The sequence below is a fragment of the Mastigoproctus giganteus genome, chromosome 8, assembly GCF_048544385.1.
Source record: "Mastigoproctus giganteus isolate SK-2022 chromosome 8, ASM4854438v1, whole genome shotgun sequence".
Taxonomy (NCBI): Eukaryota; Metazoa; Arthropoda; class Arachnida; order Uropygi; family Thelyphonidae; genus Mastigoproctus; species Mastigoproctus giganteus.
In genome coordinates this window covers 157398496-157425657 of record NC_143582.1, presented here as the reverse complement: position 1 = coordinate 157425657, position 27162 = coordinate 157398496, and the positions used below count along the sequence as shown (strand labels likewise).

The window sequence follows — 27162 nt, the reverse complement described above, 5'->3', positions numbered from 1 at the left end:
GTGTTAGGGTATCTAAGAATAGAAACAGGTGCATGTATATAGGAGACTGGTAAATAAATTTGATGAATTTGAGGTGTTGGTCAAAACTTCAAAGACAGATATTCTTGGGATAACAGAGATGTAGTGTCACACAGATATAAGGAATGCAGAACTCAAATTTGGGGACTATAATGTGTACAGGCAGGATAGACAGGATAGGAAGGGAGGGAGGAAGGGTTATACTATTGGTTAAGAAACACATAAAATCCAAGGAAGTACAGCCAGTCAACATTGCTGGACAGTGCAGTGTCGAGTCAGTTTGGTGTGACATATGCACTGGGAAAGAAAAATTGAGAGTAGGGATGTGTTATAGGCCTAATGACTCTGATGAGGTATAATAATAAACTGTTGTACAGAGAAACAGACTGGGGCCAGGAAATCAGAGTGTCTTATAATGGAGGATTTTAATTTCCCAGATATTGACTGAAATTTGTGGGTTGGTCACACGCTAGCAAGACTTTTGTGGATGATTGTTTTCTACAGCAGCATGTTCAGGAGGCAAATAGAGGGAGTAATACTCTTGATCTAATTATCAGTAGTGATTCTTCATGCATTAAAAATCTGCAGATAAAGGAACCAATAGGTGGCAGGGATCACAGTGTGCTGAAGTGGGATTTACTCAAAGAGATAACTACGGTCAGGGATAAAGGGAAGGGTTTTTGCTTTTGTAAAGGTGACTACAGTGGTCTGATATAGTATTTAAATTCTATACGGTGGGACCAACTGATGATGTTACCTACAACAAATTCAAAATGGGAAGCATTCAAAGAATTAATCTTGGAAGCTACTAGGCTTTTCATACAAACTAAGAAATATGGTTCAAGATTTAGACCTAAATGGATGTCAGATGAACTAATTAGATGTGGGGCAGAGAAGAAAAATGCATAGGATACATATAAATTAACGGGTGACAAGGAAGCCTATGATAGATATAAGCTGGTCTGTATCCAAGTCACAAAGGAGGTTAGGCAGGCAAAGGCAGATTACTAGAAATCTTTGGAAAAGGATGCAAAGAAAAACAGCAAAGAGTTCTGTACTTTGCTGTTTAAGTCTAGAAGGAAAGGGATGAATCAGATTGGTTCGCTTGATATCGATGGTTCAACGTTTCATGATCCTCCTGAGGTAGCTAAGAAACAAAATGAATATTTTGCATCTACATTCACACGAGAAGTTACTCAGGGATTGGAATGCCAGAGGTGTATTAAACTCTGGTAGTAAGCTGGACAATCTTGTAATAACTGAGAGTAAAGTGGAGGAGAAATTGTGGAAGATAAATATAAGACAAGCACCTAGGTTGGATGGAATTTATCCACTTATATTAAAGGAGGTAGCAAAGGAAGTAAGCAAACCCTTAGCCATAATTATTAGAGCCTCCATGGACTAAGGAGAGGTACTCATGGACTGAATGTGTGCAAATGTATCACCAATTCACAAAGGGGGTTCAAAAGATGATACAAGTAACTATAGACCCCTAAGTTTAACTTGTGTTCCACAGAAATTAATGGTGGCCCTGGTTAAAGAAACATTGCAGGATCATCTAGACAAGACTTCAGTTATAGCTCAGACACAGCATGGTTTTGTTAAGGGACAGTCTTGTCTGACAAATCTGATTGGATGTTATGATGTGGTCACAAAGAAATTGGATGCAAAGAATAATTTTGATATCATATATTTGGATCTTAGAAAGGCTTTTGATACTTTTGCACATGGAAGACTGCTGCACAAATTGGAGCAGTGTGGCATTGGAGGCAAATTGCTAGTATGGGTAAAGGGATGGTTGAGTGGGAGAAGACAGAGAGTGGTAATCAATGGACACTGCTGTTTGTGGACTAATGTTATTAGTGGATTCCCCCAGGGTTCAGTGTTGGATCCATTGTTGTGTTCTGTATTTATTAATGATATTGATGATGGCATATCAGGCTTACTGTCCAAGTTTGTAGACGATACGAAGGTCGGCAGGGTTGTTAATGACACTAATGACAGTATGCTGCTGCAACAGGATATAGAAAAGTTGAGCAGGTGAGCTGAGAGGTGGCAACATAAGTTTAACATTGACAAATGTAAAGTACTGCATATGGGAAACAATAACCCCAGAGTAACGTATCAACTGTGTGGTACTACACTGACAGTGGGAGAGAATGAAAAGGACCTGGAGGAAAATGTGCAGGCAGATATGAAGTTTTCTGAGCAGTGAAGACGATCTGCAAGAGTAGCTCATGGTGTCTTGTCAATGATATTCAGGAATTTCTCTAGCAGGGATAAGGAGGTGATTATCCCCTTGTATAAGGCAATGGTCAAGCCACACCTTGAGTACTGTATACAGGTTTGGAGGCCTCATTTTAAGAAGGATGTAGAGCTGTTGGAATGAGTACAGAGAAGGGCAAGATTATTGAATGGAACAAAGGGTTATTCTTATGAAGAAAGGCTTAGGTTTTGCAAATTACAATGTCTGGGGACTAGGTACCTGCAAAGTGATCTTATTGAGGTGTATAAAGCATTTGTTTTGATGATTAAGCTTCACACCAGCCAGAAGATAAATAAATTCAATACTGTAACTAAAAACACTTTATTTACAATAAAATAAGTATAAAATAGATATATATTTACAATAAAAATATATAAATAACATTGATAAAATATACTAAAAATAGAAATTAAAAGCGATAAAATTAGCTGTAGCTTTTGGAGGCAGCAGTCTCCTTCCTCAGCAGCATTCATCAACCGGTGAAATACCACCACTTTGCTAATTGGAGGCTTGAAGTGGTTAAACCCATGTTTAGTCTCTAGAGCGAAGTTTCCGGCATCCCCCTCCCCCAATACTTCTCCTTCATCCCATCACGGTACTAAGTACTATAGGTTTTGATACCTTTCGTGTTTGGGGTTTTCATAAAAAAAAAAAAATATATATATATATTTACTGTGCGGCATCTTTAAATAGCAGATCCACTGCACACGTCACATGGTTCCACGGTTGGAATTTTTCATTTGTGCACCGGGTCCGGAAATGGCTCGGGAGCACGGTAGCTGAAACCGTTCATCACATCCAAGAACGACGGTTTCCAGGAGGGGATGTAGACGTACATCCCTATCCCTATTAATAGTATTCCTAGCTGCCCCAATACGTAAGCTCTCAAGCCATTTACGGTCCCAGAATCCTTGTGCATGATCTGTGATGACAGCCTCCTCCGGGGAAATTTGATGTTGTTTCTCCCAGAAATGTTCTGCCACAGCAGACTTCCCATAATTTGCGGACTTTATTGCATTTACATGCTCCCGCAGCCGGTCTTTCAATCGCCGCCCCGTCTCACCCACATAACACACTCCACAATCCGGGCATTTAATTTCGTACACAACCCCACTGCTGGCTTCTTTGGATATGGGGTCTTTAACTCGAGATATCGCTGTGTGCAACCTCCAACCTGGGAGTTGCACAGAGCGTATCTGACACCCCCCCCCCGAATTATACATGCAATGTGGTCTCAAAGGCCCGGATAGTAGGGAATGTATGTGGTGCTCACAGGGACGAACTGTTCATTACAGGAGGACTACTCTTCTAATGGCTCTGTCCAACACCTTCTGGGGGTAGCTGCACTTCTTGAGGTCTGCTGTGACCCGAACAATTTCATTATCTTTATCCTCGGAGGTGCTGCAGTGGGACCACACCCTGTCTATTAGAGCCTTGACCACACTGTTTTTGTGTTGGCTGGCCTGTGCCGAGGTATAGTGGGTATAATGACTCTGGCACATCGGCTTTCTAAATACCTTGGACTTAAGCCTGCCTCCTTCCCTAATAACCAACACGTCAAAGAATGGCAAGGTTCCCTCTTCTTCCACCTCCGAAGTAAATTTGATAAAAGGGAAGCAACTATTAAGTACATTAAGTACCTGATCCTCCCTCCCCCCTCTGTATAATGGAGAATGTGTCATCAACATACATATCTCCTCCATCTGCACATGGGAAATTCCAAATCCCCAAAAATCCTAACTTCTAACTCTTCCATAGCTAAATTGGCCACTATGGCACTAATGGGGGAACCCATGGCTGTGCCATGGACCTGCCTGTACATGACATCTTGGAATACCATAACGTGAAGGAGTGGAATTTTGCTTATCTAGTACCATTATAGTATTCCAAGATGTCATGTAAAGGCAGGTCGATGGCACAGCCATGGGTTCCCCCATTAGTGCCATAGTGGCCAATTTAGCTATGGAAGATTTAGAAGTCAAGATTTTTGGGGATTTGGAATTCCCATGCGCAGATGGAGGAGATATGTATGTTGATGACACATTCTCCATTATACAGAGGGGGAGGGAGGATCAGGTACTTAATGTACTTAATAGTTGCTCCTCTTTTATCAAATTTACTTCGGAGGTGGAAGAAGAGGGAACCTTGCCATTCCTTGACGTGTTGGTTATTAGGGAAGGCGGCAGGCTTAAGTCCAAGGTATTTAGAAAGCCAATGTGCCGGAGTCATTATACCCACTATACCTCGGCACAGGCCAGCCAACACAAAAACAGTGTGGTCAAGGCTCTAATAGACAGGGTGTGGTCCCACTGCAGCACCCGAGGATAAAGATAATGAAATTGTTCGGGTCACAGCAGACCTCAAGAAGTGCAGCTACCCCCAGAAGGTGTTGGACAGAGCCATTAGAAGAGTAGTCCTCCTGTAATGAACAGTTCGCCCCTGTGAGCACCACATACATTCCCTACTATCCGGGCCTTTGAGACCACATTGCATGTATAATTCGGGGGGGGGGGTGTCAGTTCGCTCTGTGCAACTCCCAGGTTGGAGGTTGCACACAGCGATATCTCGAGTTAAAGACCCCATATCCAAAGAAGCCAGCAGTGGGGTTGTGTACGAAATTAAATGCCCGGATTGTGGAGTGTGTTATGTGGGTGAGACGGGGCGGCGATTGAAAGACCGGCTGCGGGAGCATGTAAATGCAATAAAGTCCGCAAATTATGGGAAGTCTGCTGTGGCAGAACATTTCTGGGAGAAACAACATCAAATTTCCCCGGAGGAGGCTGTCATCACAGATCATGCACAAGGATTCTGGGACCGTAAATGGCTTGAGAGCTTACGTATTGGGGCAGCTAGGAATACTATTAATAGGGATAGGGATGTACGTCTACATCCCCTCCTGGAAACCGTCGTTCTTGGATGTGATGAACGGTTTCAGCCACCGTGCTCCCGAGCCATTTCCGGACCCGGTGCACAAATGAAAAATTCCAACCGTGGAACCATGTGACGTGTGCAGTGGATCTGCTATTTAAAGATGCCGCACAGTAAATATATATATATTTTTTTTTTTTTTATGAAAACCCCAAACACGAAAGGTATCAAAACCTATAGTACTTAGTACCGTGATGGGATGAAGGAGAAGTATTGGGGGAGGGGGATGCCGGAAACTTCGCTCTAGAGACTAAACATGGGTTTAACCACTTCAAGCCTCCAATTGGTCCCAGTGCGCAAATGGAAAATTCCAACCATGGAACCATGTGACATGTGCCGTGGATCTGCTATTTAAAGATGTGCCGCACAGTAAACATATGCTGCTGAGAAAGAAGACTGCTGCCTCCGAAAGCTACAGCAAATTTTATTGCTTTTAATTTCTATTTTTAGTATATTTTATCAGTGTTATTTATATATTTTTATTGTAAATATATATCTATTTTATACTTATTTTATTGTAAATAAAGTGTTTTTAGTTACAGTATTGAATTTATTTATCTTCTGGCTGGTGTGAAGCTTAATCATCAACATGAACTGTCCCAGCCTTATAGGCCTATTTAGAGGTATAAAACATTGAATGGTTTGAGAATGGTCAATGCTGATCCGATTCTTCCTCTTGCTTAGAGTAATTGCCTGAGAGGGCATAAATTCAAATTGAGGAAAGACAGTTGTAGGATAGATGTGTGGAAGTTTGCCTTTAGCCAGTGGGTGATTGATTGCTGGAACAAACTGCCATCTTTCGTTGTAGAAGTTGATAGCTTAAATAGATTCAAGGCAGAACTAGATAAACATTTGGAGCGAGTGGATGGGTGAAATGAGAAGGGTGTGTGTGTGTGTTTTTTTTTTTTTTTTTTTGATGATGCTATATAATGCTTTCTTGCATCATGTGCCTTTACTAATGGTAATAATAATTAGTTGAGGCATATGATGCAAGAAAGCAAGCTTATATAGCATCAGCCGAAAAAAAAAAAAAAAAAAAAAAACCTTCCCATTTTACCCATCCGGTTACTCAAAATGTTTGTCTAGTTCAGCCTTAAATTTATTTAAGCTATAAATTCCCTAACAACAGATGGAATTCAGTTCCAACAATCAACTACCCGCTGGCTAAAGGCAAACTTCTGTACATCTATTCTACAACTGTCTTTCCTCAATTTGAATCTATACCCCTTAATCTGAGGTTCTTAATCTGAGCAAGTGGAAGTATCCCATCAGCATTGAGCCTACTCAAACTATTCAAGGCCATATACACCTCAATCAGATCTCCTCGCAGATGTCTAATCTCCAGATGCTGCCAAAATGCAGAAATTAAAACTCTCTCTTGTTAAAAGCATCCCTTTGTTCATTTTACCAGTCTTCTTGCCCTTCTCTGTACTCGTTCTAGCAACTCTACATCCTTCTTAAAATGAGGCCTCCAGACCTGTATGCAGTACTCAAGGTGTGGCCTGACGATTGCTTATACAAAGGGATAATCACGTTGTCTCTACCAGCAAAATTCCTATATATCATTGACAAAATTCATATCTGAGTGCATAACTACTCCCAGGTCTTTTACATTCTCCACTTCACTGAGTGTAGTACCACACAGTTGGTACATATCACTTGGATTACTGCTACTCATATGTAGTACTTTGCATTTGTCAATGTTAAACTTCAGTTGTCACTTCTCAGCCTATCTGGCCTTAGTTGCTAATGCTCCTAAAAACCAAATAACAAACAAACAAACGTGTTTTATGGGATTATTGATATTATTTTTTGGGATGGAAATGGTATGTTGGATTAATTTTGGAGGGTAATTTCTGGCTATGAATTTTTTTGTGAGATATTGTAACTCATTGGATAGGTCGTCTTGTGAGGTGCTGAATTTAATGGCGTTGTAGGTTTGGTTATAGAGAACGTATTTTCTTATGTTGAAAGGGTGGTGTGATGTGAAATGTAGGAATTCCCCTGTGTGTGTGTGTGTGTGTGTGTGTGTGTGTGTGTGTGTGTGTGTGTGTGTGTGTGTGTGTGTGTGTGTGTGTGTGTGTGTGTGTGTGTGCGTGTGTGTGTGCGTGTGTGCGTGTGTGCGTGTGTGTGTGTGTGCGTGCGTGTGTGTGTGTTTTCTATAGATCTTAGTTCCTAGTTTAGTACCTGTTTTATATATGGTGAGATTGAGAAAATTAATTTGTTTATTGGTTTCTATTTCGAGTGTGTATTTAAATCTGTCATGAAAGGAATTGAATTTTGTAAAAAGATTATCAATTATAGTTTAGTTTCCTATTAAAAGTACATCATCGGCGTATTGCATGTATAACTTTATCTCAGAAGGGTAAGGTTGTAGGATTTTATTTTCAACTGTGGCTAAGTAAATTTCGGAAAGGGGAGCAGAGATGCCCAAGCCCATGGGTAACCCAAATATTTGTTGGAAGATCTGATTGTGAAATCTGAAATGCCTAGCGTCTAATAGTAGAGAGGTGAGTTCTAAAATACTGTTTATAGAAAGGGAGGTGCGATTAATGAGACTATTGTCGGAAGTTAAATATCCACAAAGGGCTTGTAAGGTGAAAGGTATATGTACATTGGTGTACAGTGATACGACATCAAACGATGCTAGAATATCATCGTCAGCGATTATGGTGGTTTTAATTTTCTCAAAGGCTTGGTTGGTATTACTGATTTTAAATTTGGAAAACCTGGTGAGTGGAGATATGATTTTTACTAGAAATGAGGATAGGTTTGGGAAGGCAAATTTACTAAAAGAGATAATTGGTCTTAAGGGGTGGCCCGGTTTATGTAGTTTGGCAATTCCAAACATATGGGGGAGACATTGCTCCGTATGCCAATCTGCTGTAAGGTATGTAGGGTGATTTCTTTATTAGACCGGAGTTTTCTAAGGGTAATGTCAAGCTTTTTTTTTAATTTGGATATATTATAGGAATTATTAATTATATAGGTGTCTTGGTCTGCTAGAATTTGTTCCATTTTTTCTATATAAGTGACTTTATCTAAAATTACTATGGTATCTCCTTTGTCTGCTTTTTGGATAATAATGTCGGGGATTTTACTTAGTTTATGAATATCATTGAGTTGTTGTTTGGATATATTAGATTGGGAAGGGAGTTTTGAGTTAATAATAGTGTTAGTCTGATGTAAGATGTGCCATTTGTCAGGGTGATGTTCGAGTTTTGTTTGAAGTTCAATAATATGTTCTCTATAACCAAATCTACAACGCCATTAAATTCAGCACCTCACAAGACGACCTATCCAATGAGTTACAATATCTCACAAAAAAATTCATAGCCAGAAATTACCCTCCAAAATTAATCCAACATACCATTTCCATCACAAAAAATAATATCAATAATCCCATAAAACACATCATAAATAGTAAAACATGTCTTGTCCTTCCTTATCATAGTAATCTTGCAGGACAATTTCGGCGAATATTTGCAGGTACAGACATCACTCTTATTTTTTCCACTTATAACAAACTCGGATCACTTTTCAATAAATATAAAGAAACACATAAATATCCAACAAGCAAAATGAATAATATTATTTATTTAATAAAATGTCAACACAATTGTAAAGCCTGTTACATTGGTAGTACCACAACAAAATTCGGTTCAACCCAATCATCCAATACCAGAGCATACTACCACTACAATAGCTTCAGAACTGGACAATCTAGCACTGAACTTACTTTACATGCCCACTCCAACAACCATACTCCCTTAGTTGACTCAGCTATTACCATATTAAAATTAAAAAACAGTTACAAAATTTTACAATTCGAAGCCCTCATTATAGAATGGTTTCGTCACCACTCCGATCTAAACATTATAAATGCGAAACTCCCCTTCAATCTTTCTCCGGTTTGGAATCTCACCAATCTGAGATTCCCGCAAGTAACAAAGTGCATCACGGGTTTACAAAATTCTTCTTAAATACAGTACACGTTCCCTTTTCATTTAACTTGCCAACTGAAAACGTTTTTTAACGAAAGTCCTTCGTTACGACTTTTGGCTTATCTACTATTTAGAGATTCCCAATTTAACCTAATTTAATTACAACCAAGGACGGAGTTAGTGCACTTCTACTTCCTTGCGCATATTTTAATCCCATTTCCATCATAATTACTATTTACCCACCCCTATGGTAATAGCTGAGTCAATCACCTTAAAGCTAGTCACCTCTTGCCATTCAAACCATAACAATTGCAGATCGATCAAGGTGAGTACTGAAAAATTAAGCCCTTGCTATTTTTTTGAAATTAGTCCAATAAAGCAGTACTTTAAGACATACTATAACTTCTAAGTGTCCAAAAATACATACCTATCGGACCCAATTGTGGCAAAGTAAAATGACCATCAAACACTTCCAAGATATAACCTCGACTAGGTCCATCCACACTTACTGTGAATTTCATCCCTTGCTAAGAGGTAAAGGAAAGCATATTTTTAATTTTGTTCAAACAGTGCTGTATAAATTTTACATAAATAGAAATTTTATATAACTAGAAATACAATAAAAAGAAATAAATCTAATTGTCTTTTAAATTATATATATAGTCTCTGATATTGCCAGAATATTATGAAAAGTGCTGTACTATGAAATAAAAAACGTCAAATGTTTTAATACTGTATTTTATTGCAGTCACTGTGTAGAATAGAAGAGCTTGAAACTTTGCTGTGTTGTATAGTGACAGTGAAAAATGAATAAAGCTTGAGTACTATTATGGGAGGTTCACATAACTCCCTACTGATATCTGGATCCAGTGACATAATTGGCTCAGTGATGATGAAAATACTGGCACAAGCCTGCTAGACAGTGACAATTATATTATTCCGCGCAAATTATCTGACGTTTCTCGTCAATCTCGTGTTGGCTTTCTTTACCTTTGCCACTTTTTTTTTATCACCTTTGTTATTTGGGAGTTATCTTTATCTACATTCACACATGAGGAGTTATTAAGGATTGAAAATGCCAGAAGGTTATCAAATTGTAACAGGGTGCTTAATGATTTTGTAATAACTGAGAGCAAAGTGGAGGGGCAATTGTTGAAGTTAAACATAAAAAAGGCATCTGGGGTGGATGGGATCTATCCAGTTATATTAAAGGAGGCAGCAAAGGAACTAAGAAAACCCTTAGTCATAATTATGAGAGCATCCCTGGACTCAGGAGAGGTCCCCATGGACTGGAGATGTGCAAATGTGACCCCAATTCACAAAGGGGGGATCAAAGGGTGACACTAGTAATTACAGACCAGTTAGTTTAACTTCTGTTCCGGGTAAAATAATGGAGTCACTGGTTAAAGATGCATTGCAGGATCATATAGACAAGACTGCAGTAATAATTCAGACACAGCATGAGTTTGTTAAGGGAAAGTCTTGTCTCACAAATTTAATTGGATATTATGATGTGGTTACAAAGAAACTGGATGCAAAAAATAATTTTGATATCATATACTTGGATTTCAGGAAAGCTTTTGACATTGTTGTGCATAGAAGGCTACTGTACACATTGGAGCAGAATGGTATTAAGGGTAAGTTGCTACAATGGATAAAAGGATGGTTGAGTGGGAGAAGAAAACAGAGGGTGGTAATCAATGGGCACTGTTCTTTGTGGACTAATGTTATTAGTGGAGTCCCACAGGGTTCAGTGTTGGGTCCACTGTTGTTTTGTATATTTATCAATGATATTGATGAAGGTATATCAGACTTAGTGTTGAAATTTGCAGATGATACAAAGGTTGGCAGGATTGTTAATGACAGTAATGGCAGTGTGTTACTTTTTTTTTAATTTTTATTTTTATGTGAACCCCAAACACGAGAGGTATTAGAACCTATAGTACTTAGTACCGTGCTTGGGTTGGAGATTGAGAAGACGAAAGAAGATATTTGTTGACATTGGACTTGAACTTCTGTAGATTGTAATTTTCAGGAAATACGTATGAAGGAAGGTTGTTCCAGAAAACGGCAGTTGAATGAATAAATGAGGAAGATGAAAAGTTGGTTCTGTGGGTTTGAAGTTGGAGAGTAAATGGATGTTGGCTGGTGGCGGCACGTGTTCGGACTGTTTTGAAAGAGAGAGCGGGAATTATAGAAGCTAATTCAGAAGAACAGTGCCCATGGAAGTATCTGTAGAAGAGGCATGCAGCAGAAACAGTGTGCCTATGAGACAGCGAGTGGAGAGACTCTGTTAGAGATGAATCATTAATTAACCTAACTGCCCTCCTCTGAATGGAATCAAGAAGCCTGAGAGAGGTTTTGGGGGCACCACCCCAGATGTGGGAACAATATTCCATGGCAGGGCGGATTTGCGATTTATACAGAGTGAGCAGCTGTTTTCAAGAAAAGTAACACCGAGAGCGAAAGAGAAAACCAAGTTTTTTAGATGCAGAGGAAGCAATATTTCTAATGTGCTTGTGCCAAGAGAGATTAGAAGTCAGGGTAATCCCCAAAAGAGATATATCCTTTTGCCTAAAAATTGGAGTGTCACTAAAGATAAGCATAGGAGCAGAAGAATCCTTTTTGCGAGATATAAGACAAGACTGAGTTTTAGAAGGGTTTGTTTGTTTGTTTGTTATTTGGTTTTTAGGAGCATTAGCAACTAAGGCCATATTGCTCCGGGATATGCGGTGGTCATTCCCTGACCTTTCCGCATTCTCCGTATTTGGTGGTGACGGGCTCGAACCCAGGTCTAATCAAGAAGCGTGTGCTATGCACTGCTGCTCCTTCCCACCTGGCTACGGAGGCGCCACTTTAGAAGGGTTGAAATCAACTAAGTTGTCTTTGCCCCACTGGAGAATTACCTGAAGATCGGCATTTAAGGAATTGGTAGCAGATTTTCGAGAAGTTGAAGCTGATTGAGCAGGACAATGTGCTATCATCGGCAAAACTATGGATAGGATTTCCAGTCAATGGAAGAAGGTCATTGATATACAAGAGGAAAAGAGTGGGGGAAAGAACTGAATGAACCTTGAGGGACACCGGCATTAGTGGAGAAGTTAGAAGACAGAGAGCCATCTACCATCACCCTCAGTGAGTGAGCGATCAGAGAGAGAAAACTGGATAACCAATTACAAAAAACAGTTGGCAAACCATAAGATGGAAGCTTGTTTGGAAGACCTTTATGCCAAACACAATCAAAAGCCTTTGAGATATCAAGAGCAACTGCTTGTGTTTCACCGAACTTTTCCATTGGATTAGTCCATAAATGGATAACATAAGCCAGAATATCACCAGTGGATCGACACTGACGGAATCCATACTGGTGATCGTTGATCAGACGGAAGGTTTCTAGGTAGTTTAAGAGTTGGCGGTTAATTGATTTCTCCATTACTTTAGAAAGAGTAGAAGTAATTGCAATGGGACGATAATAAATAAGATCTTTATTGTACAGTTCACCGGTACACGCAGGTACCACGACCATACAATACCCTTCACGGCACCATGCCAGAGGTTGTATGGGAGGGATTTGTCACCCTTTTTAGGAACTGGCTGGATATGAGCAAATTTCCAAGCAGAAGGAAAAACACCTTTAGAATAAGAAAGTGAAAAAAGATGGCAAAGAATAGGAGTAAGTTCAGGAGCACAGGTTTTGAGAACAAGTGGAGAAATACCATCATACCTGGAGCTTTCTTAGCATCGAGATTCATCAAAATCCTTCTGATATCCTTTTGACGGAAGACCACAGGAGGCATTGAATGGAGTGTGTTGGGAATGGTGGGAGGTGTTTTACCAAGATCATTAATACATGAGCTGGAAGAAAAATGGGATGCTAGCAGGTCAGCTTTATCCTTGGCTGAAGTGACAACAGAACCATCTGGTTTGGACAGAGGTGGGAGCAGAGATGGGCAAAAGTTGCAGCCAATAGCTTTGGCAAGAGACCAGAATGCTCGGCTACCATTAGGGCAAGAAGCAAGTTTTCTACTCTTAGCCTGTTCGAACTCTAGTTTGGACTGATTAATAACTGCTTTACAATTGTTGCGAGCTTTGGTGTAGGCAGAAAATGAAACTGAAGAATTAGAAACAAGCCAATTACGATATGCAACATTCTTCTCTTGGACAGCCTTAGCACATTTATTGGAAAACCAAGGTTTAGATAAAGGACGAGATTTTAAAGTGGAGTGTGGGATAAAGGATTCCATTCCTGCAAGAATAATTTCACTGACACGATCTGAGCAAACGTTGACATCAGAAGTTTTGAAACAGTAATCTGACCAAGGAACAGGATCTAGAAATTTGAGAAGATGGGCTGAGAAGTGGTAACTGAAGTTTAACATTGACAAATGCAAAGTACTGCATATGGGTATAAGTAACCCCAGAGGACCAACTGTGTGGTACTGCACTAAGGGTGGTAGAAAATGAAAAAGACCTGGGAGTAATTGTGCAGTCAGATATGAAGTTTTCTGAGCAATGAGACAGGCTGCCAGAGCAGATCATGGGGTTTTTTTCAATGATATACAGGAATTTTGCTAGCAGGGAAAAGGAGATGATTATCCCTATGTATAACACAATGGTCAGGCCATGCTTTGAGTACGGTATACAGGTCTGGAGGACTCATTTTAGGAAGGATGTAGATTTGCTTGAGTGTGTACAGAGAAGGGCAACAAGATTGGTGAGGGGAATGAAGGGATCCTCTTATCAAGAGAGGCTTAAGTTCTACAAATCGCAGTGGCTGGAGACTAGGCACCTGCGAGGTGATCTGATTGAGGTGTATAAAGCCTTGAATGGGTTGAGCACACTGAATTCTTATGGATTCTTTCACTTGTTCTCCAAGTGAAAACAAGTGAATTTATGCCCCCTCGAACCTAAGGGGGCATAAATTCAAATTAAGAAAAGACAGATGTAGAATAGATGTGCAGAAATTTGCCTTTAGCCAGCGGGTGGTTAATTGCTGGAACAAACTTCCATCTGTCGTTGTGGAAGTTGATGGGTTAAATAAATTTAAGGAGGAACTGGACACACATTTAGAGGGAATGGTTGTGTAAATTTTTTTTTTTTGTTGGCTGATGCTACATAAGCTCATAAGCTTGCTTTCTTGCATCATATGCAACGATTATTATTACTATTGTCAGGAAGCAAAATGTAAATCAAAAAACTCACATTCTTTCAAAAAAGAGAGACAAACCAGACTCTTAAATAACAAGAAGCTAAAGAGTGTAACAGTTGGAGGTGCTACAATAAAATGTAAAACCAGTGTGCTTTAATAATTGAATGCAAGCAGAGTTGCTAATTTTAAATTATTGTTTTCAGCGTGTGCACATAATCATCAAAAATAGACTTAACTGATCCCCTGCATTTTTTCTGTGTTGTACAGTGGCAGTGGAAAGTGACTAAAGCTTATTCAAAATCTGAAGGTCTCCTCAGTAACACCACTGTTTTCTCGATAACTACAGTGATTTTTGGAATTTTCAGTGGAAAAATCAATGTAAACACTTTTGTTGAAAGGCATTGAGAGTTTCATCTATGTGGACTGAGTAGATAAAGAGCATGACATCGCTGAAATTGTGTGGGGCTTGAAGGCCCTGCATACACCAGTTTAAACTGAAATCTGTTAAAGTGAGGGTTTACTATATTATATAAGAAAGAGAACAAATATACAGTTTGCAAAGAAAACATGGGAGGTAATAAAATTAACTGATATGAAACTGTGTTATACTGAAAAATATTCAAAAAAGGAATAAATAAATTATTCTGAATAAGAAGTTTAAAACCAAGATAGCGGAATCTAACATGGTTTACTGAAAGGAAAAATAATATAATACAAAATCATTAATAATAATTAGGAAAGAAGACACTTCTCTGCATGTATTCAATGAAAATAAACATAATGAAAGCTAACCAAAATGAACAAATAATAGTAAATCATATGTTTGGGTTCCTATCTTGAAATTTTTTTTATTGGTGTTCATGCAAAAAAATTTAACTGTAAATTATACATGGGAGAAAAAAACTCAACACCAAAATATAGAAAAACAATGGGTAATGTTATTGCTGGAAGAGCTACAATGGCTATATTGTAACTCTTCATATCCTGTTGATAGAAAGAAATATGAGGATTAATCAAAAACAAATATAAGTGAATTTGTTTCAAGTAACTGTAACTGAAAATTCAATCAAGTTATTCCTTCCTGTAAGGCAATGCAGTGCTTCTATAGTTCTGACCTCACCATCAACAGAAAATAGGGTACAAATTTCAACAACCAGTCAACATCCAAATTTTGATAGCTAATATGATGTGAAGCTGTTATTTGTATAATCTTGGATCCATTATCTGTTATCACCCATTATTTCACCATACTGCTCCTGGTTCTTAGCCTTGGACCTTTGCCTTCCTTTATGTCCTTCTTTTTGGTTTCTTCAATTAATTTTTTTACTGATTTTTCTGGATTTACTTAATTAGCCTTGGTCCAGGACCTGTTCTGTTTTAAATCTCTTAATCCCTTGTAATCTTGATCAAGGCTAACTGTATCCTCAACTTACTATCAAGTCACCTCTCTGTTGTTTCAGAACTAATTCCATCATAATAAGCCTGGGACCACAGCCCATAACTCTGACTTTATAAGGGCCATCCTCTGCCTTGCATCCTTCCTGTAGAATTAGTTGGGATGAAGTTGAAGGTATAGTCTTCGGACTACACCTTCAAGTTATCTACATCTTCAGTCTTGGCTTTTCCTTTCTTTCTTTTAAATGATTTCCAATCCATACATTTGCTCTGTATTTTCCAATAAATTATGCAGCGGAGCTCACATCATATTACCTAAGTGTATTTCTGTGTAAAAACTTTAGTGCCTGGCAGCCACATGTTATAACTTATCTGTATTCCATTACCAAAAATAGACCATTGTGTTAGTTAATGTTAGATAAAATTTAAAAAGTTTCCATTATCTTAAATTAAATTATATTTCTGCTTAAATGGATAACATGGATTACAATGTTAACTTGAGCTGTAATATCCACCCCCCCCCAATATGGTTTACTGAAAGGAAAAATAATATAATACAAAATCATTAATACTAATTAGAAAAGAAGACACTTCTCTGCATGCATTCAATGAAAATAAACATAATGAGAGCTAACCAAAATGAACAAATAATACTAAATCATATGTTTGGAACGAATAATACTAAATCATTATCATAATAAATAGTCCCCCCTTCCTCATTTAATCTGATGAAGATAGGGTTTCATAAGAATCCTGAACTGTCACCTGCTAAAAATCTAGTGTAGATTTGATATGATAGCTTGTATTTAATATGTTTCAATAAAACCTATTTTGTTTACCAATTCATGTATTAAAAAGTGTCCTTAATTATTATATATTTATTTATATATAATGTGCAATATAGTTTATCTTATGGGCAGTAATCACATAATGTCTTTTTCCAACCTAAAACTATTAACTGCTTTCATTTTCCAGTTGAGAAAACTGTTATGCACATAAAAATTCAAGCTTATGTATGTGCATGTATTAATATGCTTGCCAAATAAATAAACTAATAAACAGAAAAACAATAATAGTAGAAACGAAAGAGCCATCTCATCAATATTAACAGTGACAGAAACTTATTTGCTTTTATTATTATGTCTTGATTATTATCAGTTTTATGTTTCATTATTACAATAATGAACATAAAACAAAAAGTACCTAATTTCTGAAGCAGATATATCAACTAACAGAAAAAAGACAAATCTTTACATGTCATGTTAGGATGATTAGACAACCTGATTTCCTGGGATTGTTCTGATTTTGGGCCTAATGTCCCACTGTCCTCAAAAAGGTTCTGATAATGCTGTTTTGTCACAAATTTCATGTAAAGCTGTTTTTCTAAATTAAATATACAATATTAAATACAACACTCTATAATTTTGTTAATTTAGTATCTCAATTTAACATTATCATAATAAATAGTAATACATACATTTTACATCTATCATTGCATTAACAATGTCATGCTGTACATTTATGTTCTGCTTGCTCATGCACCACTTATTGATATCACATTATACTGTTTTCATACCTTAAATAATCAAACAAGCAGAAGATGGCTGTTATAACTACTCATTTTATAAATGCTCATTAATAGAGAAATGGCAGTTACATTTTAATGCTGTGAAATGTAACATTTTACAGTTTGGGTAATAACTTATGCACCGATCGGGTAGAGCTAAAGGGTATAAATAAGGAAAAAGATGTGTTGTTGTTGTTTTTTTTTTTTTTTGATACAACCAGACATGAAGCAGCATGTAGTGTAAGCAGATGTCAAGACAGTGCACAGCATTTTATCAATGATTTACTGTACTATTTAAACAGGAGTTTACAGTTCTATTATACAGTGAATAGTGAGACTGCGTTTGAAATATCATGTTCAGTCTTAGAGGCTACATTGAGCTTCAAGAGTGGATCCAAAAGGTAGGCAACTCATCTGGTGTTAACAGCAAAAGAATATTCATATAAGGAGAGGAGAGATTAAAAGTATAGGTTACAGAGCTTGGAAACAAAACATTTTAGGAGAGGGGGGATCCTGATTGAGGTGTAGAAGGTAGGGGATTTTCAAACTTACTTTTTGGCTGAAGAATCCCTTTGCGAATCTAAATCTTTAGAATCCTTCTTCAAATCTAAATCCTCCATGGAATCCTAATATTTTGAACAATTACTATCAAGAAACTCCTAAGAAAACACTATGAAAACTGCTGCTCTAAGCAGTTCTGAATCTTGGATTTAATTTCCATTAAAATATTGTTAATATATCTCAAAAGCTTCATTTTCATTAAACATCTCAAGAAACTCTAACAAGCTCTGAAGGAACCCAGTTTAAAAAACCTATGATATATAAGGCAGGGCTATCCAATGCAGTGCTCTTCATTAATGCCAGACGACATTTGTGAACTGGCAGCTATCTTTTCTGAGAATATGTGTTTTTGGAAGAAATTCAAGGATGTAATAATCAGAAATTAATCATTCTTAATAAAATTAAATGTTTTAAGCATTAAATTGCTTCTCTTTCCCTTGCCTTGTTATAATGTTATTGAAAATAATAAAACTCAAACTATTTTAAAAAAAATCTTTAAATTTGCACATGCAAATTTACTAAACAAAATCAATTAAAATTCCTTTAATAAATTTCATTTCTCCACAAAGTTTAACATTTTTTGGGAAATTGCACATATTTATTAGTTATATTTGATATAACTAATTGCAGATGATTATACAAAAAAATGGGACAGTGAAAAATTGTGTGCATGCATATTTAATTGACACATCCACATATTCAAAATGTTTCAATTAAAATATGCCAGGGTTTATCTTGTTTATTTTTAGGTTTAGGTTATTTGTTGTCTGGACATTTTTCTTTTTGTCATATGTGTGATGAAATTTTTTGAATTTGATGTTAAAATCAAACTAAGTATTACCATTCAGATTTTATAACTTCTAAATTAAAATTTTTGCCTGATCAACTACTTTTTTTCTCAATGTAGGGGGGGGAGTTGTTTTGTGTTCAGTTTAGTTTAAAAACATCATCTTAGCACTTCTGTAAACCCAATTCATTTGAATTTAAAAAAAAAACACAACGGTTGTATAATATTTGCTCTTCAGTATGCACATTTAGCTATGAACACAAAAAGTAAATGTACACAGCTAAACAAGGAGACATTTAGCTGTCAGCACTGTAGTATGAAGGGACAGCTGTAGCATGATACTACAACCATTGTATTTGTGTTTTTTATTTTTATTTTAACTTTTCCACTAAAAAAAAGTAGCTCATTAGGCAAAATTTTAATTCAGAAGTCATAAACCCTAAATGGTAATACTTAGTCCAATTTTAACAACATATAAAAAAAAAAAAAACTTCAGCCCAAATATGACAAAAAAGGTCCAGATGACAAATAGGCTAAATCTAAAAATAAGCAAGATAGACACTCCAGTGCCTTTTAATTGAAACATCCTATGAGTATGCATGCACGTCTGTCTTGAATAAAAAATATAACAAAGAAAAGAATAAAGGAAGAAAGTATAAAATGACAGCAAGACAAGAATCTGTGAATGTGATGCATTACCAACTTCATTTTGATATAATATAATAAAATTAAAATAGAAATTAAGAACACATTAGCAGAATGGCTAAGTCCAGCAAAAAGGTGTATGCATATACAAAGAAAATTCAGTACAGAACTATAGCAACGGGGGGAAAGAAGACTAAAGTGCGAATAAGGGAATATGTTCCAAAAATAATTTACTAACATTGACAATAGATGGCAGTAATATTGGGGAGAGTTAATATGTGCTTATAGATGGCAGTATTTGAGAAAGTTAACATGCTGAATACTGTTCATCTGCCTCCCACCTCTCTTTCAGATACCTCCGTAGCCAGGTGGGCAGGAGCAGCAGTGTGCAGCACATGCTTCTTGATTAGACCGGGGTTCGAACCCGTGCCCACCAAATACGGAGGATGCAGAAAGGTCAGGGAATGACCACCGCATATCCACAGTGCAATACGGCCTTAGTTGCTAATGCTCCAAAAAACCAAAAATAACAATAACCTTTCTTTCGGAGAGAGAGGTGAGAGGCAGACAGACAAAACAAACAGTTGTGCATATGTGTATGTACACACATGTTTTCCTTAGCAATGTATTGTTAAAATGTTTAAGAAGAGGAAAAGAGGCGCCTCCGTAGCCAGGTGGGAAGGAGCAGCAGTGCGTAGCACACGCTTCTTGATTAGACCGGGGTTCGAGCCCGTCACCACCAAATACGGAGGATGCGGAAAGGTCAGGGAATGACCACCGCATATCCCGGAACAATATGACCTTAGTTGCTAATGCTCCTAAAAACCAAATAACAAACAAACAAAGAGGAAAAACAAAGGAAGGAGTGTGGGGTTTTGTCAATGATATGTCGTTTGTTGTTTGGTTTTTAAGAGCATTAGCAACTAAGGCCATATTGCTCCGAGGGATATGCGGTGGTCATTCCCTGACCTTTCCGCATCCTCCATATTTGGTGATCATGGGCTCGAACCCCGGTCTAATCAAGAAGCGTGCACTACGCACTGCTGCTCCTGCCCACCTGGCTATGGAGGTGCCTTGTCAATGATATACAGGAATTTTGAGAGCAGGGATAAGGAAGTTGTTATTTGGTTTTTAGGAGCTCGTTATTGTTATTTGGTTTTTAGGAGCATTAGCAACTAAGGCCATATTGCTCCGGGATATGCGGTGGTCATTCCTTGACCTTTCCGCATACTCCGTATTTGGTGGTGACGGGCTCGAACCCCAGTCTAATCAAGAAGCATGTGCTACGCACTGCTGCTCCTGCCCACCTAGCTATGGAGGCACCCAGATAAGGAAGTGATTATCCCCTTGTATACGGCAATAGTCAGGCCACACTTTGAGTACTGCATACATATCTGGAAGCCTCATTTTAGGAAGGATGTAGAGTTGCTAGAATAAGTACAGAGAAGGGCAACAAGACTAGTTACGGGAACAAAGGGGTGCTCTTATGAAGAAAGGCTTAAGTTCTGCAAATTACAACGTCTGGAGACTAGGCACCTGCGAGGCAATCTGATTGAAGTGTACAAGGATTGAGCAGGCTCACTGCTGATGAGATTCTTCCTTTTGCTCAGATTACAAACCTGAGGGGGCACAGATTCAAACTGAGCAAAGACAGTTGTAGAATAGATGTGCAGAAGTTTGCCTTTAGTCAGTGGGTAGTTGATTGCTGGAACAAACTTCCATCGGTTGTTGTGGAAGTTGATAGCTTAAATAAATTCAAGGCAGAACTAGACAAACATTTGGAATGAATGGATCAGTGAAATGGGAAGTTTTTTTGTTTTTTTTTGGCTGATGCTGTATAAGCTTGCTTTCTTGCATCATATGCCTCTACTAATGTTAACTCACCATTAAGGCATTCTTAAATTTTTACCATTTGATTTTTTTATAATTAAACCTACAACAATCAGCATTTTCATACAATTTGGTAAAAGGGTATCAAAATGCTGAAATGCTGAAAATGAAAATTTAAAAGACAGGTATTTTCATACCTGTCTTTTAAATTTAGACTCACTTTCACCTCTGCCTGCAGGTCTAGTTAAATAATTAGTCTGTGTATCACCCCAAGCTAGCAGTTTTCTGAGCCACCTATCACTGCCTCGACAGCATCAGCAAATATTCTTGCACCCCTTATATTCAAGTATGTACCCATCCATGCAGGGGGGGGGGGGCTCACATCTGGTGATGTGTAGGCTTGGCACACTCAGGGATATCTGGATATCATCGTTCTTCTTTTTCTTGGGGATTCCCTTCGACTTGTGACACTCACTCTCTCTCTCTCTCTCTCTCTCTCTCTCTCTCTCTCTCTCTCTCTCTCTCTCTCTCTCACAGTGATTCAGACATTTTTTTCGGGCAACCATACGGTGCAGCAAACCATACGGTGCAGCAAAAGCCTCAGGCTTCCTTGCACTGTATGGTTTGTAATAATAATAATGTAAAATCAATTCCTCCTGTTAACAAGCATGCATCACGCTGAGAAAAAGCCAGTAATGCTATATCTGAGAATATTAACACAGGAGTGAAGGAAATTTGACCACATAATCATAAAATAAAGGAAAAAATTATATATTCAGGTTTGCTGGGAGCAAAAAAACCTAAATTTTGGAGGGGGGCCTTGGCTAAAGAAAGATATGGCTAAAAAATGAATAGCAAGTGCTTAAAAAATGCAAGTGCTTAATGTAAGATGGAATATTACTGTGTAAAGGCGTTTTTTGGCTGGAGGTAAAAGCTGTCAGCAAACTGAATGATGGAATTTTCATGAGGAAATGAGACACAAATATAAACTATTGAGGAAAAGTAATAGACTGGACCTTGGGAAGTTTACATTTGGTTAGCATGTTGTTAACCACTGGATTAACTGTGTTCCTGAATGGACGTTCTTCTGGTGGAGTTCAAGGGACCACTGGTTCAGTATCTTTTGGCAGTAGGAAGAATATGATAAGAGGGATACATGTTATATGATCAAAGAGTTTTTTTTTTTTTTTTTCTTGCTGATGCATAGTTGCCAACATTTGACTTTCAAAAAGCTGGAGATCAGACATTCGTAAGCAGGAGGGAAGACGGGACATTGTTGGGCCAAAAAAAAAAACTAAAAAAAACAGGTTTTTCACAAAAAGCAGGGATACTTACCAAACAGCCAAAGGAAAACAAGAGCTAAAGGAAAACAAGAGATTTCAAGAAAAAAGCCAGGTTTTTTTAAGTCCACACTGCACTATAAATTTCACTGGAAACATACGCATTTTATTTTATGAGAGCCTAGTAGATCAATTCAGCCCTAAAAAGATTGTGCAAGGCTCAAGGGGTAGAATTTTTTTCAGCCTGGTCTGTACTTGTTAACAGGAGAGACTGCTTCTACAGGGATGGGATACACTTAAATAGAAAGGGTGTAAGAATATTTGCTGATATCGAGGCAGTGTTAGATGGGTCGGAAAACTGCTAGCTTGGGGGGGATACAAGGACTAATAGATTAACAGTAGCACTGGCAGAGGTGAAAGTGATTTTTGCACTGCTTCTATTGGAATGAGCAACAGCCTGGAAAACAAGATGCAGGATATTTCAGAGACTGCTGGGAGTCATTGCGGTACAAGTAAACATATGGGTTGTGTTAGGGTAGCTAAGAATAGAAACAGGTGCATGTATACTTGTGTATACACCAATGCTAGGAGTTTGGTAAATAAATTTCATGAATTTGAGGTATTGCTCAAAAACTCAAAGGCAGATATTGTTGGGATATCAGAGAGAAATGGTGTCACACAGATATAAGGAATGCAGAACTGGAATTTGGGGAGTACAATGTCTACAGAAATGATAGACAGGATAGGAAGGGAGGAGGGATTGTGCTATTAGTTAAGAAACACATAAAATCCCAAGGAAGTGAAGCCAGTCAACATTGCTGGACAGTGCAGTGTTGAGTCAGTTTGGTGTGACATAAACATTGGGAGATCAAAATTGAGAGTAGGAGTGTGCTATAGGCCTAATGACTCTGATGAGTATAATAAGAAACTGTACAGGGAAATAGAGTGGGCCAGTAAATCAGAGAGTCTTATAATGGGGAATTTTAATTTATCAGATATTGACTGGAATTTGTGGGTTGGTCACTCATACACTAGCAAGGCTTTTGTGGATTTATTGGATGATTGTTTTCTACATCAGCATGTTCGGGAGGCAACTAGAGGGAGTAATATTCTTGATCTGATTATCAGTAGTGATTCTTCATGCATTAAGAATCTGCAGATAAAGGAACCACTAGGTGGCAGTGATAACAGTGTGCTGAAGTGAGATTTACTCAAAGAAGTAACTACCATCAGGGGTAAAGGGAAGGGTTTTTGCTTTCATAAAGGCGACTACGATGGTCTGAGACAGTATTTAAATTCTATACAGTGGGACCAACTGATGATGTTACCAACAGCAAATTCAAAATGGGATGCATTCAAAGAAATCTGGGAAGCTACTACTAGGCTTTACATACCAACTAAGAAATATTGTTCAAGGTTTACGCCTAAACGGATGTCAGATGAACTAATGAGACATATGGCAGAGAAGAAAAATGCATGGGATACATATAAATTAATGGGTGACATGGAAGTCTATGATAGATATTATTATTATTATTATTATTATTATTATTATTATCATTAGCCATATGGTGCAAGGAAGCCTGAGGCTTTTGCTGCACCAGCCAAAAAAAAAAAAAAAAAATTCTAATTTACCCTAAGAGAGAGAGAGAGAGAGAGAGAGAGAGAGAGAGAGAGAAAGAAGTAGAAGAAAATAGAAGAAAATCACCAAGGAAGAGAAGAATGATTATATCCACTCAGCACCCTGGGTGCCAAGCCCATACTCACCAGATGTGAGCCCCTGTGGTTAATATAAGCTGGTCTGTAACCAAGTCATAAAGAGATTAGGCAGGCAAAGGCAGATTATGAGAAATGCAAAGAAAATCACAAAAGAGTTCTTTACCTATATAAACTCTAGAAGGAAAGGGATGAATCAGATTGGTCCACTGGATATTGATGGTTCAACAGTTGAGGATCCTGCTCAGGTGGCTAACAAACTAAATGAGTATTTTGCATCTACATTCACACATGAGGAGTTATTCAGGAAGGGGAATGCCAGAGGTGAAGTAAACTCTGGCAGTGAGCTAGATGATTTTGTAATAACTCAGAGCAAAGTGGAGGAAAAATTGTTGAAGATAAACTTAAAAAAGGCACCCGGGGTGGATGGAATCTATCCGGTTATATATTAAAGGAGGTGGCAAGGGAAGTAAGCGAACCCTTAGCCATAATTATGAGAGCTTCTTTGGACTCAGGGGAGGTACCCATAGACTGGAAATGTGCAAATGTGACCCCAATTCACAAAGGAGGATCAAAGGTGGACACAAGTAGTTATAGACCTGTGAGTTTAACGTCTGTTCCAGGAAAATTAATGGAGGCACTGGTTAAAGAAGCACTGCGGGATCATCTAGACAAGAATTCAATTATAGCTCGGACACAGCATGGTTTTGTTAAGGGAAATTCTTGCCTGACCAATTTGACTGGATACTATGATGCAGTCACAAAATAACTGGATGTAGGGAATAACTTTGATATTATATATTTGGATCTTAGAAAGGCTTTTGATACTGTTGCACATGGAAGACTGCTGCACAAATTGGACCAGTGTGGCATTAGAGGCAAATTGCTGCTATGGATGATGGTTAAGGGAGAGAAGACAGAGAGTTATAATCAATGGACACTGCTCATCTTGGACTAATGTTATTAGTGGAGTCCCTCAGGGTTGAGAGTTGGGTCCATTGTTGTTTTCTGTATTTATAAATGATATTGATGATGGTATATCAAGCTTAATGTCCAAGTCTGCAGATGATACAAAGGTTGGCAGGGTTGTTAAGGCCACTACTGATGCTATGCTGCTGCTGCAACAGGATCTGGAGAGGTTGAGCAGATGGGCTGAGAGGTGGCAAATGAAGTTTAACATTGACGAATGTAAAGTACTACATATGGGAAACAGTAACCCCAGAGCAACGTATCAACTCTGTGGTACCACACTGACAGTGGTAGAGAATGAAAAGGACCTGGGGGTAATTGTGCAGGCAGATATGAAGTTCTCTGAGCAGTGCAGACGGGCTGCAAGAGTAGCTCATGGTGTCTTGTCAGTGATATACAGGAATTTTTCTAGCAGGGATAAGGAGGTGATTATTACCTTGTATAAGGCAATGGTCAGGCTACACCCTGGCCTCATTTCAAGAAGGATGTAGAGCTGCTGGAATGAGTACAGAGAAGGGCAATAAGATTAGTGAAAGGAACAAAGGGTTGGTCTTATGAAGAAAGGCTTGATTTTTGCAAATTACAATGTCTGGAGACTAGGCACCAGCGAGATGATCTGATAGAGGTGTATAAAGCCTTGAATGGTTTGAGCATGCTCAATGCCGATGGGATTCTCCCCCTTGCTCAGAATCACCTGAGAGGGCATGAATTCAAATTGAGGAAAGACAGATGTAGGATAGATGTGCAGAAATTTGCCTTTAGCCAGCAGGTAGTTGGTTGGTGGAACAGACTTCCATCCCTTGTTGTGGAAGTTGATAGCCTAAATAAATTTAAGGCTCAGCTGGACAGGTATTTTGAATGAACGGAAATTTTTGGAGGGGTCAAATGGGAGTGGTTTTTTTTTTTTTTTTTTTTTTTTTTTTTGGCTGATGCTGCATAAGCTTGCTTTCTTGCATCATATGCCTCTACTAATGTTAATATTAAAATACAACCTGATTGAAAGTGAAATATCACATCTACATACAGTACAGAAGGCAAATTTGTTATTTTCAACTTTTATAATCACTGAAAATATCGCATATGTCTGCTGAAATTTTGTCCTATTTCTTTGGCGTCTTACTGAAAGACACTGTTTATTAGCTTTGCCACAAAGCCCCACGAAATATCACACATGACAGTGAACAGCATGATATGATACAATGCAGACTAACAAATGACCAAATGAAAATAAATAGAGATTTACAAATTTTTTTAAATACAATTTTAACATAGTTTTGTTTATTTTTGTGAAAAGGAAAAAAGAATATGGAGCAAAACTGAGTTTTTTCAAAAAGATGTTTTTCCAGAGCTATATTATGAGTGAAATGGAGAAAGGTCAATTCGTGTAAAAACGAAGAATTCTCTGTAGTATATCAAGGGAGCTAGCAACTATGCCGATGCAGCAAAAACCTACCTTCCTCATCATTTTTTGGCGTTTACTAATACTAATGCACCATATATTCCAGCAAATACAAGATTTGGATCAAAAAGTTCAGTGAATGACTTATAATTCTTGAACATACAGCAATAGGTAAAAGATTGTGAGAAGGACTTACAACAAAATCATCTTCTGAGCACTACCCGAGTTTTAACTTAATGTGATAGTCTAGCAGAAAGCAGTTTAAGTGAACACTTGTTTTTCTCATTTTCTGCATGTACTGAAAATGAATAAAATTTTAACAATGTGCAAAAATCAAATTTTATTAAACTTGTAAAATCAGCCACAGAATCACATGAAATGCTCACTACAGGTTATGGAGAAAATATGCTATTACAGTTTATGCAGTTTCAATGATTTTGTAAGGAAAATTTTTCACTTGAAGAAAGAAATGGTCACTCCAAAATGATCAAAACATCAATACAGTCTTTATCAAAATTTAATGACTAAACCATTCAAGAAGCTGCAGAGAAGATACACTTTTATTTGGTTCAGTTAAGGTCATTTTAACTGAGGATTTGTTGGGCATTAGGCCCAAAAAATGGCTTCATTCACCATCCAGCAGCAATTTTTGATTGGCAAAAACATTCCTGTTATTCACCCACTAGTTTTTTGATTTGGCACTAGGCT

At 37.9% G+C, this 27162-nt stretch overlaps 1 protein-coding gene across 3 annotated transcripts in view; it reads right to left on the bottom strand.

Moving 5' to 3' along the window:
- The window catches only part of hgo (homogentisate 1,2-dioxygenase), a 431143-nt gene that overhangs the window by 135129 nt on the left and 268852 nt on the right, over positions 1-27162 (bottom strand). For all 3 annotated transcript variants that reach the window (XM_090379845.1, XM_090379846.1, XM_090379847.1), the window contains one exon: positions 9584-9683. In XM_090379845.1, coding sequence (XP_090235971.1) covers positions 9584-9683 — 100 coding nt within the window. The remainder of the gene's footprint in view (positions 1-9583; positions 9684-27162) is intronic.